The sequence below is a fragment of the Danio rerio genome, chromosome 5, assembly GCF_052040795.2.
Source record: "Danio rerio strain M-AB ecotype USA chromosome 5, GRCz13ab, whole genome shotgun sequence".
Lineage (NCBI taxonomy): Eukaryota > Metazoa > Chordata > Actinopteri > Cypriniformes > Danionidae > Danio > Danio rerio.
The window spans coordinates 52,946,994-52,967,465 of NC_141025.1; the positions used below are offsets into that span (position 1 = coordinate 52,946,994).

At 35.4% G+C, this 20,472-nt stretch overlaps 1 protein-coding gene across 5 annotated transcripts in view; it reads left to right on the plus strand.

Annotated features, from left to right (window-relative positions):
* The window catches only part of rasa1a (RAS p21 protein activator (GTPase activating protein) 1a), a 102,975-nt gene that overhangs the window by 73,175 nt on the left and 9,328 nt on the right, over positions 1-20,472 (plus strand). For 4 of the 5 annotated variants that reach the window (XM_087254112.1, XM_087254115.1, XM_087254113.1 and 1 more), the window contains exons 15-24: positions 2,529-2,605; positions 6,953-7,125; positions 9,057-9,216; positions 10,727-10,869; positions 11,530-11,645; positions 14,301-14,387; positions 14,475-14,542; positions 16,756-16,844; positions 16,926-17,003; positions 17,091-17,225. In XM_087254112.1, coding sequence (XP_087110238.1) covers positions 2,529-2,605; positions 6,953-7,125; positions 9,057-9,216; positions 10,727-10,869; positions 11,530-11,645; positions 14,301-14,387; positions 14,475-14,542; positions 16,756-16,844; positions 16,926-17,003; positions 17,091-17,225 — 1,126 coding nt within the window. Of the gene's footprint in view, positions 1-2,528; positions 2,606-6,952; positions 7,126-9,056; positions 9,217-10,726; positions 10,870-11,529; positions 11,646-14,300; positions 14,388-14,474; positions 14,543-16,755; positions 16,845-16,925; positions 17,004-17,090; positions 17,396-18,554; positions 19,230-20,472 lie in introns of those variants that run through there. The other variant, XR_015491736.1, reaches the window with a different exon arrangement.

Here is a 20,472-nt window from a genome sequence, read left to right on the forward strand (position 1 = left end):
TCAACAATAAGTCTTTATTAAACTCTCTTTATCAGTAAATAACTTTCCTTTAACATTTAACAAAAACTGAACTGTTTTGCAGTTATTTTCTATTTAATTGTGATATAATCATTGCATTTTAGTGACATTCAAAGAACTGTTTTTTTGCTGAGTTAGCTTGTGGAATGGATATCGTAACCATGCTTTTTGATGTACCAAAAATATTTCCCACCATTTTGTTAAATTGCTTACCATACTATTTTACTCTTTTAAGTGTTTAATTACAAATGTGCATTTAAACTGTGAGTTTTATATTACAGTTTTATAAATAATGCACATTTAGAGTAAAGAAACATGAAAAGATAATTTTTTTTTTAAAATACAAATTTATTATCATCTACTATACCTTTTTTTTTTTTTTAAATCTGTTTCAACTTGTTTTAAATTAAAAACTGAAGCCTATAGTCAAATAGCAAACCATTTCAATAATAAGAAAAATTCTACTGTAAGCAACTTACTAAAACTAAAATCTTTGTACTAAAATCGTACTAAATTCGTACTAAAATCTTTGAAAGCTTCGTAGCTAAATTAGCTTGGTAAAGTTGGTTTTAGGTTTGATAATTACCGGACATTCACTCACGCAATTTTAGGGATCATCTGGGAATTACATCGATAGAACCAGATTTTAGTACAAACAAGTTGTTAATGACACAAGACCTAATATAGTATACTGTACAAATTCATCACAAAGCCTGCCGTACTTATGGCTGCACAGTTTCTCTGCCCTCCGAAGAAGCCCACGACTCCTGCTGTGGTATGAATGTTTGATGGTTGGTTATCCTGTGTCATCTGTTCCTCTTGCTGAACCAATGCGACAGCTGCTTCACGTAAAGCTGACTAATAGTTTTTACCATTTTACTTCTGTTACGTTAGTAACTCATGCTGTCCTATCCATCAAAACCTTGCTGCTACCCTTGGCCTCTGAAAACACTCAACGTCACTTGAATACGCCCCATCACTTGAATACGCCCCTCCCACTGATAAGCATAGGCTTTGCATGCAGGTTGACATTGAAAATAAAAACTAAAATAAAAGTGTAAATAAAAGTAAAACTTAAATTTGCATTTTAATTTGATTTGTGTCACTATTATAGTGTGAACATTAATAACAAACTTTGTAAAAATTGTGTTTGCATTTTATTTTTCAGTTTGTCTTTTTATTTTAATATTGGCAGGCTTGATGCCGAAATGCAGTGAAAGTGAAATGTTAAATCGGCAGCTTCTTTTCAATTATATTTTATTTCATTTTCGCTTTTGGCAGATATTTTACGAACAGTGTTTTATGATGAAATTGTTAATCTGGATTTCACTTTAATTTTCAATGTTTATTTGATGTATTTAAAATTAGCAGGATTTATCTTCCATATGATTCTCCCTTACCCACCAATGCCAAATGTAAACCTTGGCCTTTGAAATGATCTAATCCAGTGATAGAGCTATCGATGCTCAAACAACAAATTGTTCAGCCCTATATTGAATTTTATAAGGTGTATTCTGAACATTAAAAGTCAGGGAATTTTATTAATTTGTTTTTTCCAATTCATAGTTGTCTGTCATTTAATATTTTTCTTCCCATTTACCAAAATGTATTTTCATTCATCACGTTTTGTCTATTTGTGATGGTTAGCTATTTTTTTAAATATAAATTTTATTCCTTTACTGCTTGTTAACAGGCAATCAAATGCAGTCACCATGTTGTATCTGTTAAAATACTATCTGTGGTTAGTTTTGTCAGCTCAATCTCTCTCCTGGATTTTGTTAATAAATTTTTAGATTATTGTGCTCTTAAATTTCTTCCTTTTATCAAAATCTGTGTTGTTTTGCTCTGGGTGAACGTGCATTGTGATGATGTCACATTATGTTCATCTAAAGTGGGTCTCATGCATAAATAGAAACTTAGCGTCATGCTGTGTTTATGATATCTCACGGTATCACTCACTGGATACCACAACCTTTTCTATGTGAGAATATAGTATTATTTAATGTTAAACTGTGAACAATGTGCCTGCCGGCCAAAACCTGTGGGAAAACTGTCACAATTTTAAAAAAATAGTAAACTCCACACAACTTTGCATTATTAGCTTGGTTTTGTGTTAAATTTAGCAATCATAGAATCAGTAAATTCTGTATGGATTGCTCAACAGAACAGTCTGTTTTCTGATCCTTACAGGTCATGGAAGTTCTGCTTTTTATTCAATAAAATTTAAGGAATTTAACATTTGACTTAAAGTGGGGACCCTGCCATTTTGATTTTCAACACTCATTTTGAGGTTTGAAAGTGATGGTTTATTCAAATTCTGATTATATTCTCTCTCTCTCTCTCTCTCTCTCTCTCTCTCTCTCTCTCTCTCTCTCTCTCTCTCTCTCTCTCTCTCTCTCTCTCTCTCTCTCTCTCTCTCTCTCTCTCTCTCTCTCTCTCTCTCTCTCTCTCTCTCTCTCTCTCTCTCTCTCTCTCTCTCTCTCTCTCTCTCTTCTCTCTCTCTCTATTAGTGACCTGTCGTGCGACATCAACAGATTTGAAATAAGCTTAAGCAACAAGTCCAAGAAAAGCAAAGAAAGTGACATCTGTGAGTATATCTTTAATAGCAAAATGAGGTACACAGCATGCCATATTATTGTGCCAAACACAATCACACACACACAAACACACACACACACACACACACACACACACACACACATTTATATATATATATATATATATATATATATATATATATATATATACACACACAGTTTTTTTTTTCAATTTCTGTTTAACGGTAAGATCATTTTTTAACACATTTCTAAACATAGCTAATAGTTTTAATAACTCGTTTCTAATAACTGATTTATTTTATCTTTGTCATGATGACAGTAAATAATATTTTACTAGATATTTTTCAAGATATAGATAAGCTAAATTGGTTTTTAAAAAAAATTAAAAACAGCTTTTATTCTTGCCGAAATAATGCAAATAAGGCTTTCTCTGGAAGAAAATATTATCAGACTTACTGTGAAAATGTCATTGCTTTGTTAAACATCATTTGCGAAATATTAAATATAAATAAATTTAAAAGCGGGGTTATAATTCTCACTTCAACTGTGTGTGTGTGTGTGTGTGTGTGTACGTGTTTTTGTGACATATTAGGACACAAATCTGTATAATGACATGAGTATGACACAGGTATTACAAAAAGGAGGTGAAATATGAGGACATTGGTGACTCATTGGTGACTCATTTCTCAAAAAGCCTATAAATCCTACAGAATGAGTTTAATCAGAGAGTAAAGCTGTCTCATGTGATGGTTGGGTTTAGGGGTGGGATGGGGTGAGGGTAATACAATATACGGTTTGGACAGTATAAAATGAATGGAAAACTATGTAATGTCCCCACTTTTCACAAAAACAAACGTGTGTGTGTGTGTGTGTGTGTGTGTGTGTGTGTGTGTGTGTGTGTGTGTGTGTGTGTGTGTGTGTGTGTGTGTGTGTGTGTGTGTGTGTGTGTGTGTGTGTGTGTGTGTGTGTGTGTGTGTGTGTGTGTGTGTGTGTGTGTGTGTGTGTGTGTGTGTGTGTGTGTGTGTGTGTGTGTGTGTGTGTGTGTGTGTCTGTGTCTGTGTCTGTGTCTGTGTCTGTGTCTGTGTGTCTGTGTGTGTGCACACTACAAGTTCAACATCCAGAATTAGCTAAGGTGACATGATGGCAAGCAGCAGATACAAGTCACTCAAACGGCTCCACCATTAATTATGCATAATTTTTAGCCTTGATATAAATTAAATGAATGAGTTGTAAAAAAAATCCACCCTCATTTACAGTTGTCATGAAGTGTAATATTAGCTGTACACACTAAAATCATTTATCGTACCAGACTGAAAACTATTTTTTTCTGCTGTAAATTTGGAGGTTTTAACATAAGAGTCTATATTATTGACTCTCCCTTTGGAGCCAGCCTCAAGTGGCCAGTTGATGAACTGCAGATTTCATATTGACTTCACAAAGAAAGCAGGAAGTTGCTAACTGGTTATCAGACTTCTAAAGTAGGTGTTTTCAAACTGTGGGGCGCACCCCACCAGAGTCACGAGACATTGAGGCATGTACTCAAGTAAATTTTTATGTGTTCACTAATGAATCTGATTGATATTAGCTCCACATCTAACTATCAAGCACCTTTAGAGTTAATGCGTGTGAGTAAAAAATACACAAATAAAATTGACCGGGTGCTTTTCAAAACTAATGAAAGTAAAAAGTAAAGTAAAACCTGTGAGCCGTCCGACAAAAAAGTGCCCGTCTGAGCCAAATTAGCAGGATGCTTTTCTGGATCTTTCACTAACTATGAAGACCTTACTGTCTACATTTACATGGACATCTGTGATCTAGTTATTTGCCTTAATAGATAATAATATAATTAAGGTGTTTCCGTGAAGTGCTTTCATGTAAGAGTTTCATGTAATTTTGGGTGACTTTGGGCAGACTCACGCTGTGCCTTTTTCATTCGCGTAACATTGCAAGACTTCGCCCTTCACTATCTCAACAAAGTACTGAAGTGCTAGCTCATGCTCTGGTTACATTACGGATTGATTACTGTAACTCGCTTCTCTCTGGCATTCCTGATAAACAACTTCATAGACTACAGTTGATTCAGAATTCAGTGGCTAGGATAGTTACCTGCTCGCATACTTCTGATCACATACTTCTGATCACATAACTCCAATTCTCTTTCATATGCACTAGCTCCCTGTTCACTGTCGTATACAATACAAAATCCTCCTCTTAACATACTGATCAACATTTCTAATCTTCTTCATTTGTACACTCCTTCAGCTCACTGAGATCATCTTCTGCTGAACTGTTATCTGTCCCACACTTTAAGATGAAGTCATTTGGTGGCAGGGCTTTTATTTGTACAGCACCAAAGTTATGGAATTCCCTGCCTTTGCACATTCGCCAGATGGACTCTATTTCCAATTTTAAATGTCAGATAAAAATGTTTTTGTTTAGGATAGCTTTTAATGATTTGCTGGTTTAATTTTATTCTGATTGTCATTTTTACTGCTTGTATTTTTATGATGTACTTGTGATCTGCTGTAAGGTGTCCTTGAGTGCTTTGAAAGGCGCCTAAAAATAAAAGGTATTATTATTATTATTATTATTATTATTATTATTATTATTATTATTACTACTTTAAATGCAGTTCGGCAGTTTCACTTTAACTCATAAACATTTTATTCATGCTCCCGTGACAAACTGGGGCATTAGACGGAAATAGGGAGTAAGGACAAGTGGAAGAGTGTTATGAAATTTAATAACACACACCGAATAGAAAGAAAAAAACTTCCACATTTTGTGATGTGCATGTCTATGGTTCTTGACTGATAGCCGTGTGTGAGAATCTTGTCGGAAAATTGGGTGGATAGTCCTTGATGACGATAATAATTTGCCGTGTTTATTTTAATAATGCCACTTACATATGCATATTCCATGTCTTAATTCTATTTCCTTTTAGTTCAGTTATGACCTTAGTCAGATTAAGGTAATCAAAAATCATTGTTTACATGCTAGACTCTTAATCAGAGTATAGTCTTAATTGTAATAAAATCGAATAAAGTATTGGTGTAAACGTACTCAATGTTCGACTCAGTCACACCGTCAGGGCTCTAAGAACTTAGCTGTGCGAAGCAACATTTTCTGCATGTACATCAAAAGCAAGTAAGCTATGGCTCACACTTATTGACAGTGAAAGATGATTTACGGTTGGTCGTGTCAGGAATACACCCATGTTGTACTGACTTGAAAAGATGGCTATGTGTTTATTTTTATGTAATTAATGCTACGCACTTTAAACGCAGCAAGTAATATGTGAATGATGTTTGCACATGAGTTATAATTTTGGCTCGGTGAAGGGTGGGTCGAGGGCACAAGTGAAATTGGCCAAACTTGGGGGGATATGTGTCCTAAAAGATTGAAAACCCTCTTTTCTAAAGTAGTGCTAACTATGTTAGAAAGAAGAGTTTCTCAACTTCAGGTAAAAATGATGAATACTTCACTTCATTCTTTTACACCGAGTTAAAAAAAAGACACAGGTTATATGAGAATACCCCAAGGTAGGTGTAGTGTGAACTTTTGTTTTGATACTTGAAGCTTTCTTGTTATTGTTAAAGATTTAAATATAAAATGTTCTTAAATAGCATACATGTAGCCAGTAACACACAAGGCAGTTGTGGTATAAAGTTAATTTTAGACTGTGACCTTTTAATGGAAACAGAATTTGAGGCATTATATCACTAACCACTGTCTGTTTTAAGGGTAGAGAAGGGGGAATTCAAAGCTTATGTTTTTGTAACTCATTGAACTTACAATAAAAAAGTATAATGTATAAAGATAACTATTTTATTCTATTTTTTTCTGTAAGAACTAGATGTACGCTATCCCTTACTTGTATTGGATGTCATTTTGATGCTTGCTGTTGTGTATATAATATGTGTAAAGCTACTGCAACCTTAATCTGAAAATCTAAAGAAAAGAAAATCTTAATTGACTGTATATCATGGATAGTTTACTCAAAAATGAGTCTTCTGTCATCAAGTGAAGTCATCTCACTCTGTACTTTTTCCAAACCTGTTTGCGTTTCTTTCTTCTGTTGAACACACAATAATGTTGGAATCTATTTTATTAATTCATTCCTACTGTGCATGTTAGTGTTTTACCAGTTTCTGACTTTCTTCAAACTATTGTTTACTGTAGAAAAAAAAGAAAAAAATCTCAAAAAAGTTATCATGGTGTGGGAGAAAATGGTGAGCAAATGTTTATTTTTGGGCGAACTATTCCGTAAATATCCCTGTTTTTTTTTTCTTCTTGGATTTGTGTGCCCTCTGCTGGCACTGTACGGAGCAAACACAACCACTTCCCTGATGCTTTTTCTTTATATGTTGTTTCAGTGTTCATGCGTTGCCAGCTGAGCAAGCTGCAGAGGGGCCAGATGATCGATGAGTGGTTTCCTCTGAGCTCCTATGTGCCGCTGAAGGGAATTGAGCCCGGCTCTCTGCGTGTAAGAGTGCGATACTCCATGGAAAAGATCATGCCCGAGGAAGAGTACAGTGAATTCAAAGAGGTGTGTGTGTCTATATGCATAAACAATATATAGTCATTTGGATTTTACTAATGTAGCCTTGTGGTTGAATATGTGGACTAGATATTGGAAAAATCTAACATTGTGATATTTTGTTATTTTGCGATATATATTGCGATATGAATACAATCTCACGAGATAAGTTGAATAACTACTTGGAAAGAATTTATCATTTTAGATTGATTGGGATGATTCTGTGTGGGAGTACATAAAATAAAAAATCCACAAGTATAAACAAATTCAACAAAGAGATATATACCAATTAAATAAACAGCATTTTATTGTTTTTCGAGGAGTTGAACTGTATTCATCATACAATTATTGAACAATTAAATGTAAAATAATACTGCATAGTTTTTGTTTTATAAATAATTCAATCACATTAATCATTATTGTTTATCAAAGATACAATTTCTTATGTCTGAACCCTCACAGTCACAGGCCTCAAAAAACACTTGTGAAATGATCAATTATAATCCAGACATCCAACATTGCGTACACTCGCGATGTGACTACTGCGAATTATCACAATGCGATATTGATGCTGAAACAATATATTTTGCAGCCTTAATATGGACTGAAAACTAAAAGATTTTCAGTTCTTGCCTATATGTTCATAAGCCCTTAAAGTGAAATTATTATTTGTTTATTAAATTGTCTAACCTAAACAAAACAATGTAGAAGTTAGTTTCAGTCTGTTAGCTTTACAATGACAATGACAAACAATGACAAAATTTGCATCTAGAAAATATAAAACTGATAAAAACATTCAAAGCTTGGAGTTTGTCGCCTTAATCAATTGCTTTTCACATCGCCTCATATTTCATAGTTCAGTTTCTTACTCTGTCTCCATCTTTGAAAAGCCTCTCAGGCAGTATGCTGCAGCATTGTGTCTGAATGGGGAATATCAAATTCTCCAAAACTTTAAGCCAAGCTTACATTTACATTTCATATTTGTAATCACTAATAAAGTTAAACATCAACCGTCTCTTAAGTTCTGTTGCTAAACATTCGAATCAAACTAAAACGGCATATTTTCAGGTTGCCCGAGCTAATGCGCATGCACACTTGAAATGACTGAGATCATGACACCAACCTCATTTATTGCCATTCTACACATTATCAAACTCTGGATAATGATTGTCTGATCATGTTGCTCTTCTGAAGTAATTATTGGTCTTGATGGCGAATTTCCTCCAGAAATTACAGCGATGTTTGAGTAGTTGTTGCTGTCATGTGATGTGCTTTTGACATAATGGACTGTACCTCGCGTTTGTTTCATACAGAATACAAGTACATTTAGTTAATTTAAAAGTAGAAATTTTAAGCTTTATGAGGATATATTTCTTATGTCTGTGAAGCAAGTATTCGCATAGATTTCAGTGTATTTGTTGACCACCAAACTGTCGTAAAAGCACACGTCTGGTCCGAGCTTCTCCGGAGAATCGTCAGTCGATAGCGATTGATGATTGGCTCCTGTACTAGTAGGCGGGGCTTCATTCACCATATTGACTGTTACACTTTTCCCCATTCAAAACTATATGTGTGACACATCTTGTGTATTCTGTACACTTTGGCTGAATAATTTTCACTGGCAGTGCTGTGAGGAAACCAAACGCTATTGGCTGTTTTTTTTTAATAGGAGGAGCTACTTATTGCATTTTATAAATTACCAAGGGCAAAAATCTTCCAAAAAAAACAAGGAAAATCTAACTTTTGAATGGAGGTTAAATAAATGTAAATTTTTTTATTTTCAGTTGCTCCTTTCTTTTCTTTTTTATTTTGTACAAACCTGTAAAAAATTTATTTATTTATTTTTTTTTTTACTATATATTTTAGAAATGCAAAAAACAAAGTGATGTATCTTTTGAGTAGATTGTCATTGCTGACTTGCTCTGTCTGTGCTTGTCCAGCTGATCCTGCAGAGAGACTATCATGTGATCTATGCGTTGGCGCACGTGTGTGGTCAGGACCGCACTCTGCTGGCAAGCATCCTGCTCCGCATCTTAAGACATGAGCGAGCGGAAGCCCTGCTGCTGAGGACACTGAACGACAGAGAAATTAATATGGAGGGTAAGACTCTCTCTCTCTCTCTCTCTGTCTCTCTCTCTCTCTCTCTCTTGTTGTTTTATTCACAGTTCAATCTTCAACAGCAAACAGATGTCAAGGCTGGCCAGTTTCCCTCAGGCTTCTTCATCATGCTTCAGCTCCAGAACAATGCTTTGACAGCTTTGTTGCTGCATTTTACACACTTCCTTTTTTGAAGCTATAAGCAATTGTTCATTTAATAGAGCAAGTAATCAGACGCTGTCTTGACGATGTGCAGTGTGTTCAGAGAAGAGCTGTCACTGTACCAGCATTAGTACTAGAAACTTTTTTCATTTGTTGGTGAATTTACAACCACAGTCATGGTGAACGTTCGGTTCGTGAATATGAATTAGATTTTAGAGCGTGACTCTTCAGAAAGATTACAAAATAATCACCATGACCATATTAATATTTATTTTTTAATATAAAAGCATTTGTAAAATTTAATTGATCTAACTCGACAGCTAATTCAAAGCAGATCAGATAATGTACTGTGATTGTAAACATAACATGTACTGTTGTAAACAACATGTACTGTTGGTCTGAAGTAAACACAACAAGTCTCTCTTTTTTATTTTCCTGACGTTAAAATAGGATCCAAATCCTTATTTTGAGGCCGACCACAACATGATATAGAAATGCGGTTTCCCTGCATCGACTTGATTGACACCCACATATTAACATGTCTCCGTAGTAACGTGTATAATCATATCAACAAGACAGGACGTGCGCAAAGTAACCAGGATTAAAAGATCTGTTGAGCTCTCTGTGATCATCAGTCATCATCAAATGTGATCAAGAATGAGTATTACAGGTTTACAACATTTTTAAAACAGTGCATGTTAATGAATTACAGTGATTTTACTGTCTTATCACCACAGCCGCATGTTAGTACAATTATAAAAGAAGATGCTTCAATCCCGGTTTGTGAACGTTAAATCAGGTTTATTTTGTACATTAACATAACGAATATCCATACAGCAGTGGATATTAACATGTATCCTGTCATATTTGCTGTGCAAAAACTGTGGAAAGCTAAATGCGTGGGCTGTGTTTGTGTGTCTGTGTGTTCGGTCTGTCACTGTGCTGTTTATCTGATGAAGCCAAGGCGGAGAGTGATGTGGGCGGGTAGAACTAGCAATAAAGGCACAGGCAACAAAAACAGCTACATTGTGTTCATAGCTGAAAATTATAAAATACTGTAAGCTGTAATAAATAATTTAAGGGGTGTTTTGAGCTGGAACTTTACAGACACATTCTGGAGACACAAAAGATGTCTCTTAAATCTTGAAAAATGGGTAAAATAGTTGCCCTTGGGTTAGCAACATAAATTGTGACTTGTCACTGTAGCTTTTAATTTTTTTATTTTTTTTTGTCATATTCAACCTATAGTCAGAGATTTTTTTTTTTTTTTTTTGAAATCAGTACACTTGTTAATTGCCTAGTGTTTACAACACACCTTTCTACATTATGTTGTTTGGTTTTGATGTTGCAGATGAGGCCACAACGCTGTTTCGTGCCACCACTCTGGCCAGTACATTAATGGAGCAGTACATGAAGGCCACGGCTACACCTTTCGTCCATCACGCTCTTAAAGACACCATACTGAAGATCATGGAGAGCAAGCAGTCCTGTGAGGTACAGCAAATAAACAAATAATAATATCCCACTTTTAAAAGGATAGTTCAGCCAGAAAGAAAATTCAGTCATTAATTACTCATCCTCTGTTTATTCCAAACTTGTTTGAGTATTTTTTTTTTATTTAACAAAAATGTTGATCTTAAAAAAGTTTTAAAACTTGTTGACTTTTATACTATATATTCTTTTTCCTACCATGGAAGCCAATGACTACCAGTTTACAACATTCTTCAAAACATCTTTTGTATTTATCAGAAGAAATTAACTCATCAATGTTTTGTTTGAGGGTTAGTAAATGGGTGAACTGTTTCTTTTATCTCATGCTCTGTTACCTTAAGATCTGTAAGTGTTGTCTTCTGTTCCTCCTGATGTGTAGTGTATATTATATCTGCATCATGTTCTCTCCAAAGCTTTGATTAAATTGGCTTTTGTGTGATTTCTATGATTTTCATTGAATTGACTTCTTTTGTGAAGTAACATTTTTATATGGAACTTGATTCAAGTGATTGCGTAGAATACAGATGTGCAGTGGTAGAGCATTACAGGGATCGCTCAACCAATAATCAATATTCTATCTTCATCACATTATTTCAAGCCTGAATTAATTTTAGGGAATTAAGATTTCCCTTATGTTTAATGCTTTCTGGTTTTTCTCTGTAGCTGAACCCGTCTAAACTGGAGAAGAATGAGGATGTTAACCTGAATCTGGCTCACTTACTTAACATCCTTTCAGAGCTGGTGGAGAAGATATTTATGGCTGCTGAGATCTTACCTCCGTAAGTATGACTGCAATCTGACCAGCATGACTGCTATTAGGGGGGGTAGACATGGTAGAAATAATATGCCAAATATATGCATGCATAGACACAGGAATATTGCAATTGACCATTTCTAGATTAATTTTGAAAACTTACTTAAAAAAAAAAAAAAAACTGCAACATGATTCAAGTTACATTCTCTTAACCATCTGTCTTATTAACGTTTTATTACAAGTGCTTTATGCATTCAAGGGATCTGTGTAAAGCAAACAGGTTTCATCAAGTTTTCATCATTTTTGCCTTGAACTGCACGTTCCACAATTTTTCTATGTAAATAAGATCTGGACATCTTTATTTTATTTTAATTTATTCCTGATTTTTCAGCAGCCATTACTGCAGTAATTAGTGGACCATTATCATTCAGAAATCACTGATATTGCATAAGAAACATTTCTGATTATTTTTACTTAACTATAAAAATACTAATGCATGATCCAATAATATACTTATTGATTATATGACAAAATAGTATGGACTCTTTTCACATTTCTGGGTATTTCAGCAATGCAAGTCATCGTAGTTGAGTAAACCTGGAGCACAGTGAATGAGGGAGTACATATTTTGCATTCCTATTTAATCAAATAATAAAAGAAAAACTCAAAGATCATGTTATAACGACTTCCAGCAAAATTGTGTGAAGAACAAAATGTGTAAGCATATGCGTTGATCAGGCTTTTTTATAATTAAATGGTATAGTACAAAGTATTGCTTTATAAATATACATATGTTTAAAAAAATCTAAGTATTAAAAAAAAGCTTTCTAGGATTTACGACGCTAATAATCATTAAACACCTCATAAGTGTCTTGTGAAAAGGGTTATAGATGTCCAGTAATGGCTATTTATTGGTCATCATCAGTGTTGTGCAAGTTACTTCCAAACTGTAATACATTAGATTACTTGCTACTGTTATTTTAAAGTAATCCCTTACCTTACAATATTACTGTCTCAGAATTTTAATATGTTACATTACTTTTATATTACTTTTTAGTTACTTTCACCAAAATAACTACAGAATCAGAACTTAACATTCTAAAATGACAAAATGTCAACTGCAAAGCATTTAACTTAAAATATATATGCAGGCTACTAACAATATAGTATATAATTGGCAACGTGAAGGCTCAAGACAATGCAAGAAAGGACGACAGCCAGAATTACAAATGACAAGTCTGTTAAAAGTTTGGTAGAGGTAAAGTGATTATCTGGCAATATCTGTGAATAGCTTGGGTATATTCATATTAGACACAACATGACAATATTTAAACTCCAATTCCATGACAGGATGCAGATTTTTTTTCTTATTGTTGCCATTGTTTTATTTACTTTAAATTCAAGTGGTTCACTCAACACAAAACTGTCATGCACAAAATGAACACAATGAAGCTTTATCAGTATAAAATGCAATCAGAGAACCAACCCCCCAACCTCAGTCATTTTAATCCATAGAAATTAACATACTGTATAGGCTAAACATTGCCTAACTGCTTAGAAAGAAAACAGATCAGACAGAGATCTACATGCATCTAAAAAGACTAAATTAATGCACCTAGGCTACAACAACAAGACAAATAGCTATTGGCTCTATGAAACCATAAAACTAGACACACTTTTCAATACCAAAATGAAATTAAAGTGCTTTGGCCACCTCTGTTTCCACTGACAAAGGTGTATCAGCCATGGCATTGGGCTGTTAATCAAATAAAAAGAATTCATCCTCATGGCAGGTGACTTCAGTAGGTTAAGCATAATCCCATCCATCCCTATACTAGATTATATAGAATTCTAGCTAGTCGTCATGTAAACATTAGTTTACCTTGTCATTGCTGCCAGTCACAGGGATCTTGCTAATTAATTGATGGTAGCAAGTCTCCTGACTTCTCAAGGTTCAAGTGGCATGATGGCAGACCGAGAAAAACTCAATTTCTCAATTTTCTCTTCTCTGTAAGTGGAGTGGTCACATGGCAACGGTCAAGATGTTTTTCTTTTTTAATTGCTAGTGCTATTTCTCAATGTCGATAATTCTCTCGGGTTTATATACAAAGGTTGTATTTGACAATAATGTTCTTCTGCTACTTATCAAAATCAAAGTAATGCGTGTACGTCCATCTTGCGAATGTACTGTCTTCTGTCATTTTCATCTGCTCTGTTCATCGGCTTACTGTAGACCGGGCGGAGCCAATAGTCTTGAACCTCGAGCTTAGAGGCTGAAATCATTTCACGTTAAAAGTAAAAAGTTCCAATAGCAAAAGGGAGATTAATTACTACATATGCGTATATTTACTAATCACAAACAGGATATAGAACTTACTTTCTGTTTTTGCTAATTATTTGCTAATGTCCTGTTGGGCGAAAGCCAGTTTTGTTGTAACGCAAGCATTACAGAACATGTACTGAGTAAAATATTTCTGAAAATGTATTATTAATGCCTTGCACTACTACGTTACAAGGAAAAAGAAATAAGTTACTGTAATACATTACTTTTATAATGCATTACTCCTAATTATTACTATATTTATTACTATATTACCATCCTGTCAATGTCATATACATTGGACAATTACTTTTACAAAGCAGTTTATAGAGTTGGTTGATTGTCCATTTCCTGTCCCAGGACCCTGAGGTACATTTATGGCTGTCTTCAGAAATCAGTGCAGCAGAAATGGCCGACCAACACTACAATGAGGACCCGAGTCGTGAGGTAACACCGTGCAAACACGCACAAATATAGCTTGACAAAGAACAGCCTCTTGCAAAGTGCTAAAATGTGTTTGTGTGTGTCCTCCAGTGGTTTCGTCTTCCTGAGACTCATCTGTCCAGCCATCCTCAACCCCAGAATGTTCAACATCATCGCTGGTAAGTGCAAAGCCTCACTCACAAGCTTATTTACCTGATGCAACACATTTACCTCAGGTAATCAGATTTTGACTCTGATTAAGAGTTATTTTTTAAATAAAATTGCACATTTAATACACATTTAGCATTTACAAAATTGTAAAAAGGTTTTTAATATATCTATATAAATAACATATTCGTATCTAATATTTATAATATGTTATTTTCATTTTACTAAAATTTCTGACTTTAATTTTGGTTAAAATGTAAAAAAAAAAATCTATACAGTAGTAATTTTCAAGTCTGTTAAAATCACATACACAAGCACATACTCGATCCGTGCATATACTCCCACAATAACACATGCACATACATATAAACTTGATCCGTGCATATACTCTATCCTCGCATAAACACCCAAATTTACACTGACATACACAAACTCGCTGCATGCTGGCATATAGCACAAACTTACATAATAAAATTCACAAACATATTTATCAGGAATCTGGTTATTGCAAAGCTGATGAAATAAAAAAGAATGGGATTAATAGATGTATTAATTCTGTTAAATAATGAAAATTTGTTATATAAAATATTAGTCTATATAAATAGACTATATAAAATTAGAACTATTTTATGTTATGTTTATATTTAGAACTACGTATATATTTAAACAACTCAAAAAACTCGAAAAAAAAGTCTAATTTTCTATTGCAAATATTAATGTAGCCCATACTCTTTTTTTTATTTTTTATTATTATAATTATTATTCTTTTTTTTATGTTTTTACGATGTGGATGTCATAATTGTAAGATTTTAGTAATATTTTGATTGTTAAATATTCAGCATATATTAAAAAAAAAAAAAACGCCGATAAAAATTTCTGTTCGTCAAGCTAACCTCCATGAACTGTCTATATATTATTTATATAAATAAGCTGAGTCTGAGAGTTTTATTTATTTGATAGTTTATTTCACATTTCTTGTTTGTTAAGGCTAATACAAATAAAAAGTGAACATTATTTTTTATTTTGTTTTTATTGAAAGAAAATTTATAAGAGACTGGAGGTATTATACAGTTTGCATATTCAGTTTGCAGACATTTGTTGGTACAGACATCCATTGTGTGCGTTCTTGGCAGTTTTTTTCTCTGTGTTTTTAATATTCTCCATATTGATATCAGAATTATATCGACCAAAATTAAATATTGTGATATAAATTTTTGCCATATCGTCCAGCCCTATGACATGGTGCGTTATCCTGCTGCAAGTAGCCATCAAAAGATGGATACACTGTGGTCATAAAGGGGATGGACATTGTTAGCAACAATACTCAGCTAGGCTGTGGCGTTGACACAATGCCTAATTACGACCAGCACAATGCCCAATTAGTATTACAAAGAGTGCCGAGAAAATATCCCGCACACCATTACACCACCAGCAGCCTGAATAGTTGATATGAGGCAGTTGTTGATGTTAAATTCTGACCCTACCATCCAAATGTCGCAGCAGAAATCAAACCTGTGTGAATTGTAGCCACAGTTTCCTGTTCTTAGCTGACAGGAGTGGCACCCGGTGTGGTCTTCTGCTGCTGTTGCCCATCTGCCTCAAGGTTGGATAAGTTGTTCGTTCAGAGATGCTCTTCTGCTTAGCTTGGTTGTAACGAGTGGTTATTTGAGTTACTGTTGCCTTTCTAACAGCTGGAAGGAGTATAGCCATTCTCCTCTGACATCAACAAGGCATTTGCGCCCACAGAACTGCCGCTCATTGGATAATTTCTCTTGTTCGGACCATTCTCTGTAAAACCCTAGAGATGGTTGTGCGTGAAAATCCTAGTAGATCTGCATTTTCTGAAATACTCAGACCAGCACATCTGGCACCAACAACCACCTAAATCACCTTCCTTCCCCATTCTGATGCTCGGTTTGAACTGCAGCAGATCATCTTGATGATGTCTACATGTCTAAATGCATTGAAATGCTGCCATGTGATTGGCTGATTAGAAATTTTGGTAACAAGCAGTTGGACCTGTGTACCTAATAAAGTGGCCGGTAAGTGTATGTGCATGACATAATGCAATTTTAGACCCCCAAAACAATTAAAATGAAAAGCTCGAACACAAAGTTTTGTGTATTTTGTTGAACATTGTGTTGTGTAAATCCCCTCTAAAGATATACTGGTATCGGTCCAAACATAATATTAACGATGATGCAATCGTGTTTTGTCTTTTCAGATCCTCCATCCTCCACTGCAGGCCGGACGCTCACGCTGGTAGCAAAGTCTGTGCAAAACTTGGCCAACCTGGTGGAGTTTGGTGCCAAGGTGTTTAGATTTTCACGCTCAGTTCTAAAATGATCTTTGCTGAGAGAATGCTAATGTTGTGCTGATGTGTTTGTGTTGCAGGAGCCCTACATGGAGGGAGTCAATCCTTTCATCAAGAACAACAAACAAAGGATGATCATGTTTCTGGATGAGTTGGGGGTAAAGTGTCCTCTATTCATTTTTAAAGCAGCATGGCTCAGTTTATGAGTACTGTCTGAACCCATTTTCTCTGTTCTGCTCATCCAGAATGTTCCTGATCTCCCCGAATCCACCGAGCACTTTAGGACTGATCTGTCCCGTGACCTTGCTGCCCTGCACGAGATCTGTGCTACTCATTCGGACGAACTCCGCACCCTCAGCAACGAGAGAGGAGCACAGCAGGTATGGGTCTCTTTTGCAGGGCATGCTGGGAGGAAATATAGTGCATCCAGAAGTTTCTATTCATAGCGCTTCCCTTTTTAACACTTTTTTTTTATGTTACAGCCTTATTCCAAAATGGATAACACTCATTTATTTTTTCCAAATGCTACACAATACCCCATAATGACAATGTGAAAAAAGAGTTTTTGAAATAGTTGCAAATATCATTAAAAATAAAAACCTGAAAAATCACTTGTACATAAGTATTCACAACCTTTGCTGTGAAGCTCTAAATTGAGCTCAGGTACATTCTGTCTCCACTGATCATTCTTGAGATGTTTCAGCAACTTTATTGGAGTTCACCTGTGGTAAATTCAGTTGACTGGACATGATTTGAAAAGGCATACGCCTGTCTATATAAGGTCCCAGGGTTGACAATGCATACCATAGCACAAACCAAGCATGAAGACAAAGGAATTGTCTGTAGACGTCCGAGACAGGATTGTCTTGAGGCACAGGGCTGGGGAAGGTTACAAAAAAATTTCTGCTGCTCTAAAAGTTCCAATGAGCACAGTGGCCTCCATCATCTGTGAGTGGAAGATGCCAGGACACTTCCTATAGCTGGCCGGAGAAGGGGGAGAAGGGCCCTAGTCAGGGTGGTGATCAATAACCTGATGGTCACTGTGTCTAAGCTTAAGCGTTCTTCTGTGGAGAGAGGAGAACCTTACAGAAGGACAACCATCTGTGCAGCAATCCACCAATCAGGCCTGTATAGTAGAGTGGCCAGACGGAAGCCACTCCCTGCCTGGAATTTACCTCTTAGGAGTGAATGTCAGGCGTTACGTTTGGAGAAAACCAGACACCGCTCATCACCAGACTAATACCATCCCTTCAGTGAAGCATGGGGGTGGCACCATCATGCTGTGGGGATGTTTTTCAGCAGCAGGACCTGGAAGACTAGTCAGAATAGAGGGAAAGATGAATGCAGCAATGTACAGAGACATCCTCAATGAAAACCTGCCACAGAGTGCTCTTGACCTCAAACTGGGAGGACGATTCCATCTTCCAGCAGGACAGTGAACCAAAGCGCACTGCCACAATATCAATGGAGTGGCTTCACAACAGCTTTGTTAATGTCCTTGAGTAGCCCAGCCAGAGCCCAGACCTAAATCCTATTGAACATCTCTGGAGAAATCTGAAAATGTCACCATCCAACCTGATAGAGCTTGGGAGGTACTGGAATGGGCAAAAATTCCTAAAGACGGGTGTGCCAAGCTTGTGGCATCATATTCAAAAAGACTTATGGCTGTAATTGCTGCCAAAGGTGCATCAACAAAGTATTAAGCAAAGGCTGTGAATACTTATCTACATGTGATGTTTTAGCTTTTTTCATTGACTTTTTTCACATTGTCATTATGGGGTATTGTGTATAGAATGTTGAGGAAATAAATGAATTTAATCCATTTTGGAATAAGGCTGTAACATTAAAAAATGTGGAAAAAGTAAAGTGCTACGAATATTTGCCGGATGATATATCTTCATGTAAAGACTGCTTCGGTTAATTTTTTTTTAGGGTTCACACTTGTCTGTCAGTGAATAAAGGTTATTGCACATGTCTTTTTGTAATCATCATCCAAAAAAGTTGTCATGCACAAAAACCTTGCGCACCAAGTCTGATGGATATCATTACGTAGAAAAAAATCACAAGTCCAAAATGAAGCCTTTGAGCAGCGAGATTTTGTCTTCTCTTTTCTTAAAAAGACATGAAGAAAAAACTGTTCCTCAAATATTCCATCCTGGGATCACGTAGAGAGGAAGATGGCAGACATTTAACCAGATCAAAAGTTTCTAAGGCAGTCTCTGTAAGCGTAAACACAACATAAGGTTGTATTTGTTTTTAATAGAGAATATTTCAAATGAGAATATCAAACTGTGTGCAAGGACATTTAAGGAATCGTGAAACATTTTTTGCACAGCTTAAAATGACAGCACTACAAAAAATAAATAAAAATCAGTGAGTTGCAAGTGCTTTTCTTCTGTCAGAGTATTTGAAAAAGGCAGATTGCTCAGTGCTCTGCATAAAATACACACTCAGCACCTCGCCACGCTGTTCTAAAAAAAGTGGCACTCTCATTGGAAACAATTGAAAAAATATGCTTGCCTTCGAGAAACGCTTCAGTGGACAAGTATGAACGCTGCCATCTCAATCTTTTTGTGCACTGAACATGTGGACCACTGAAAAGATGCATCTAAATCCACTTCCAACTGCACTCTGGTGCAGTTTTAGCAGAACTATGAACTCATTACAGATTAAAGATCTAAAAGGGCCATAAACAGGATATGATTCGAAAGGTAACGTTTCATAAAAGTGTTCCCAAACCTTTTGACTCAAAGGGCCACAATTGTCAACTAGAATTTTCTAGTCACTAGGACAATCCATAGGTTGAACAAACTGTACAAATATTAATATCTAAGTGTAATATTTGACTTAGTTCATACTAATTGCGAATTGTGAATGTTTTGGTCATTTTTGTAAGAATTTTACTTTATGTAGCCTGTTTTAAATGAACCCTCATGTTGTTCCAGTCCCCTGAGACCTTTCTTCATCTCCAGAACACGAATTAAGATATTTTAGATGAAATAAAAGTGCTCCCTTGTCCTCTAAAGACAGCAAGGTTCCTGATTTGCCCAGAAAGGGAATCAAAAACATTGTCAGTGATTCAACTGTAAACATAAAACATACAAGCATCATATTGATCTGGTTTTTGGAGCTTTGTATAATTACAGTTAAACACCTGAAGTCATGGTGAACTTTTGACAGTGTGTTGTTTCCTTTTCTGGACTTTGAATGTCATAAGACCATTTCTGTCTTTTCATTTCATCTAAAATATCTTAATTTGGGTTCTGAAGATGGACTAAGATCTCGGCAATGAAATAACATGTCAAGAATCTCAACAAATTTGTCAAAATATTTTCATTTTGAGTTTCCCTTGAAACTCTGCTGAAAATCACTGGCCTAGCCTGTAGTCCTATTTAGTTGTGCAATTTTTAGGTCAAGTTAACTTAGAACAAGTGTCTCTTGAAGAGTTTATCAGAGGTGCTGTCAACCACTAAGTGTCAAACTTGCATACTACATCTTTAATTCCACAATTAGTGTGAACTCAGAATAAACATGTCATTAACTTCCTGTGTTGGTTCGGCATGCCCTTAACATGTATCACAGTGCGTTTTCACCTAGACTGAGATATTTTTTAAAAACATCTGTGGA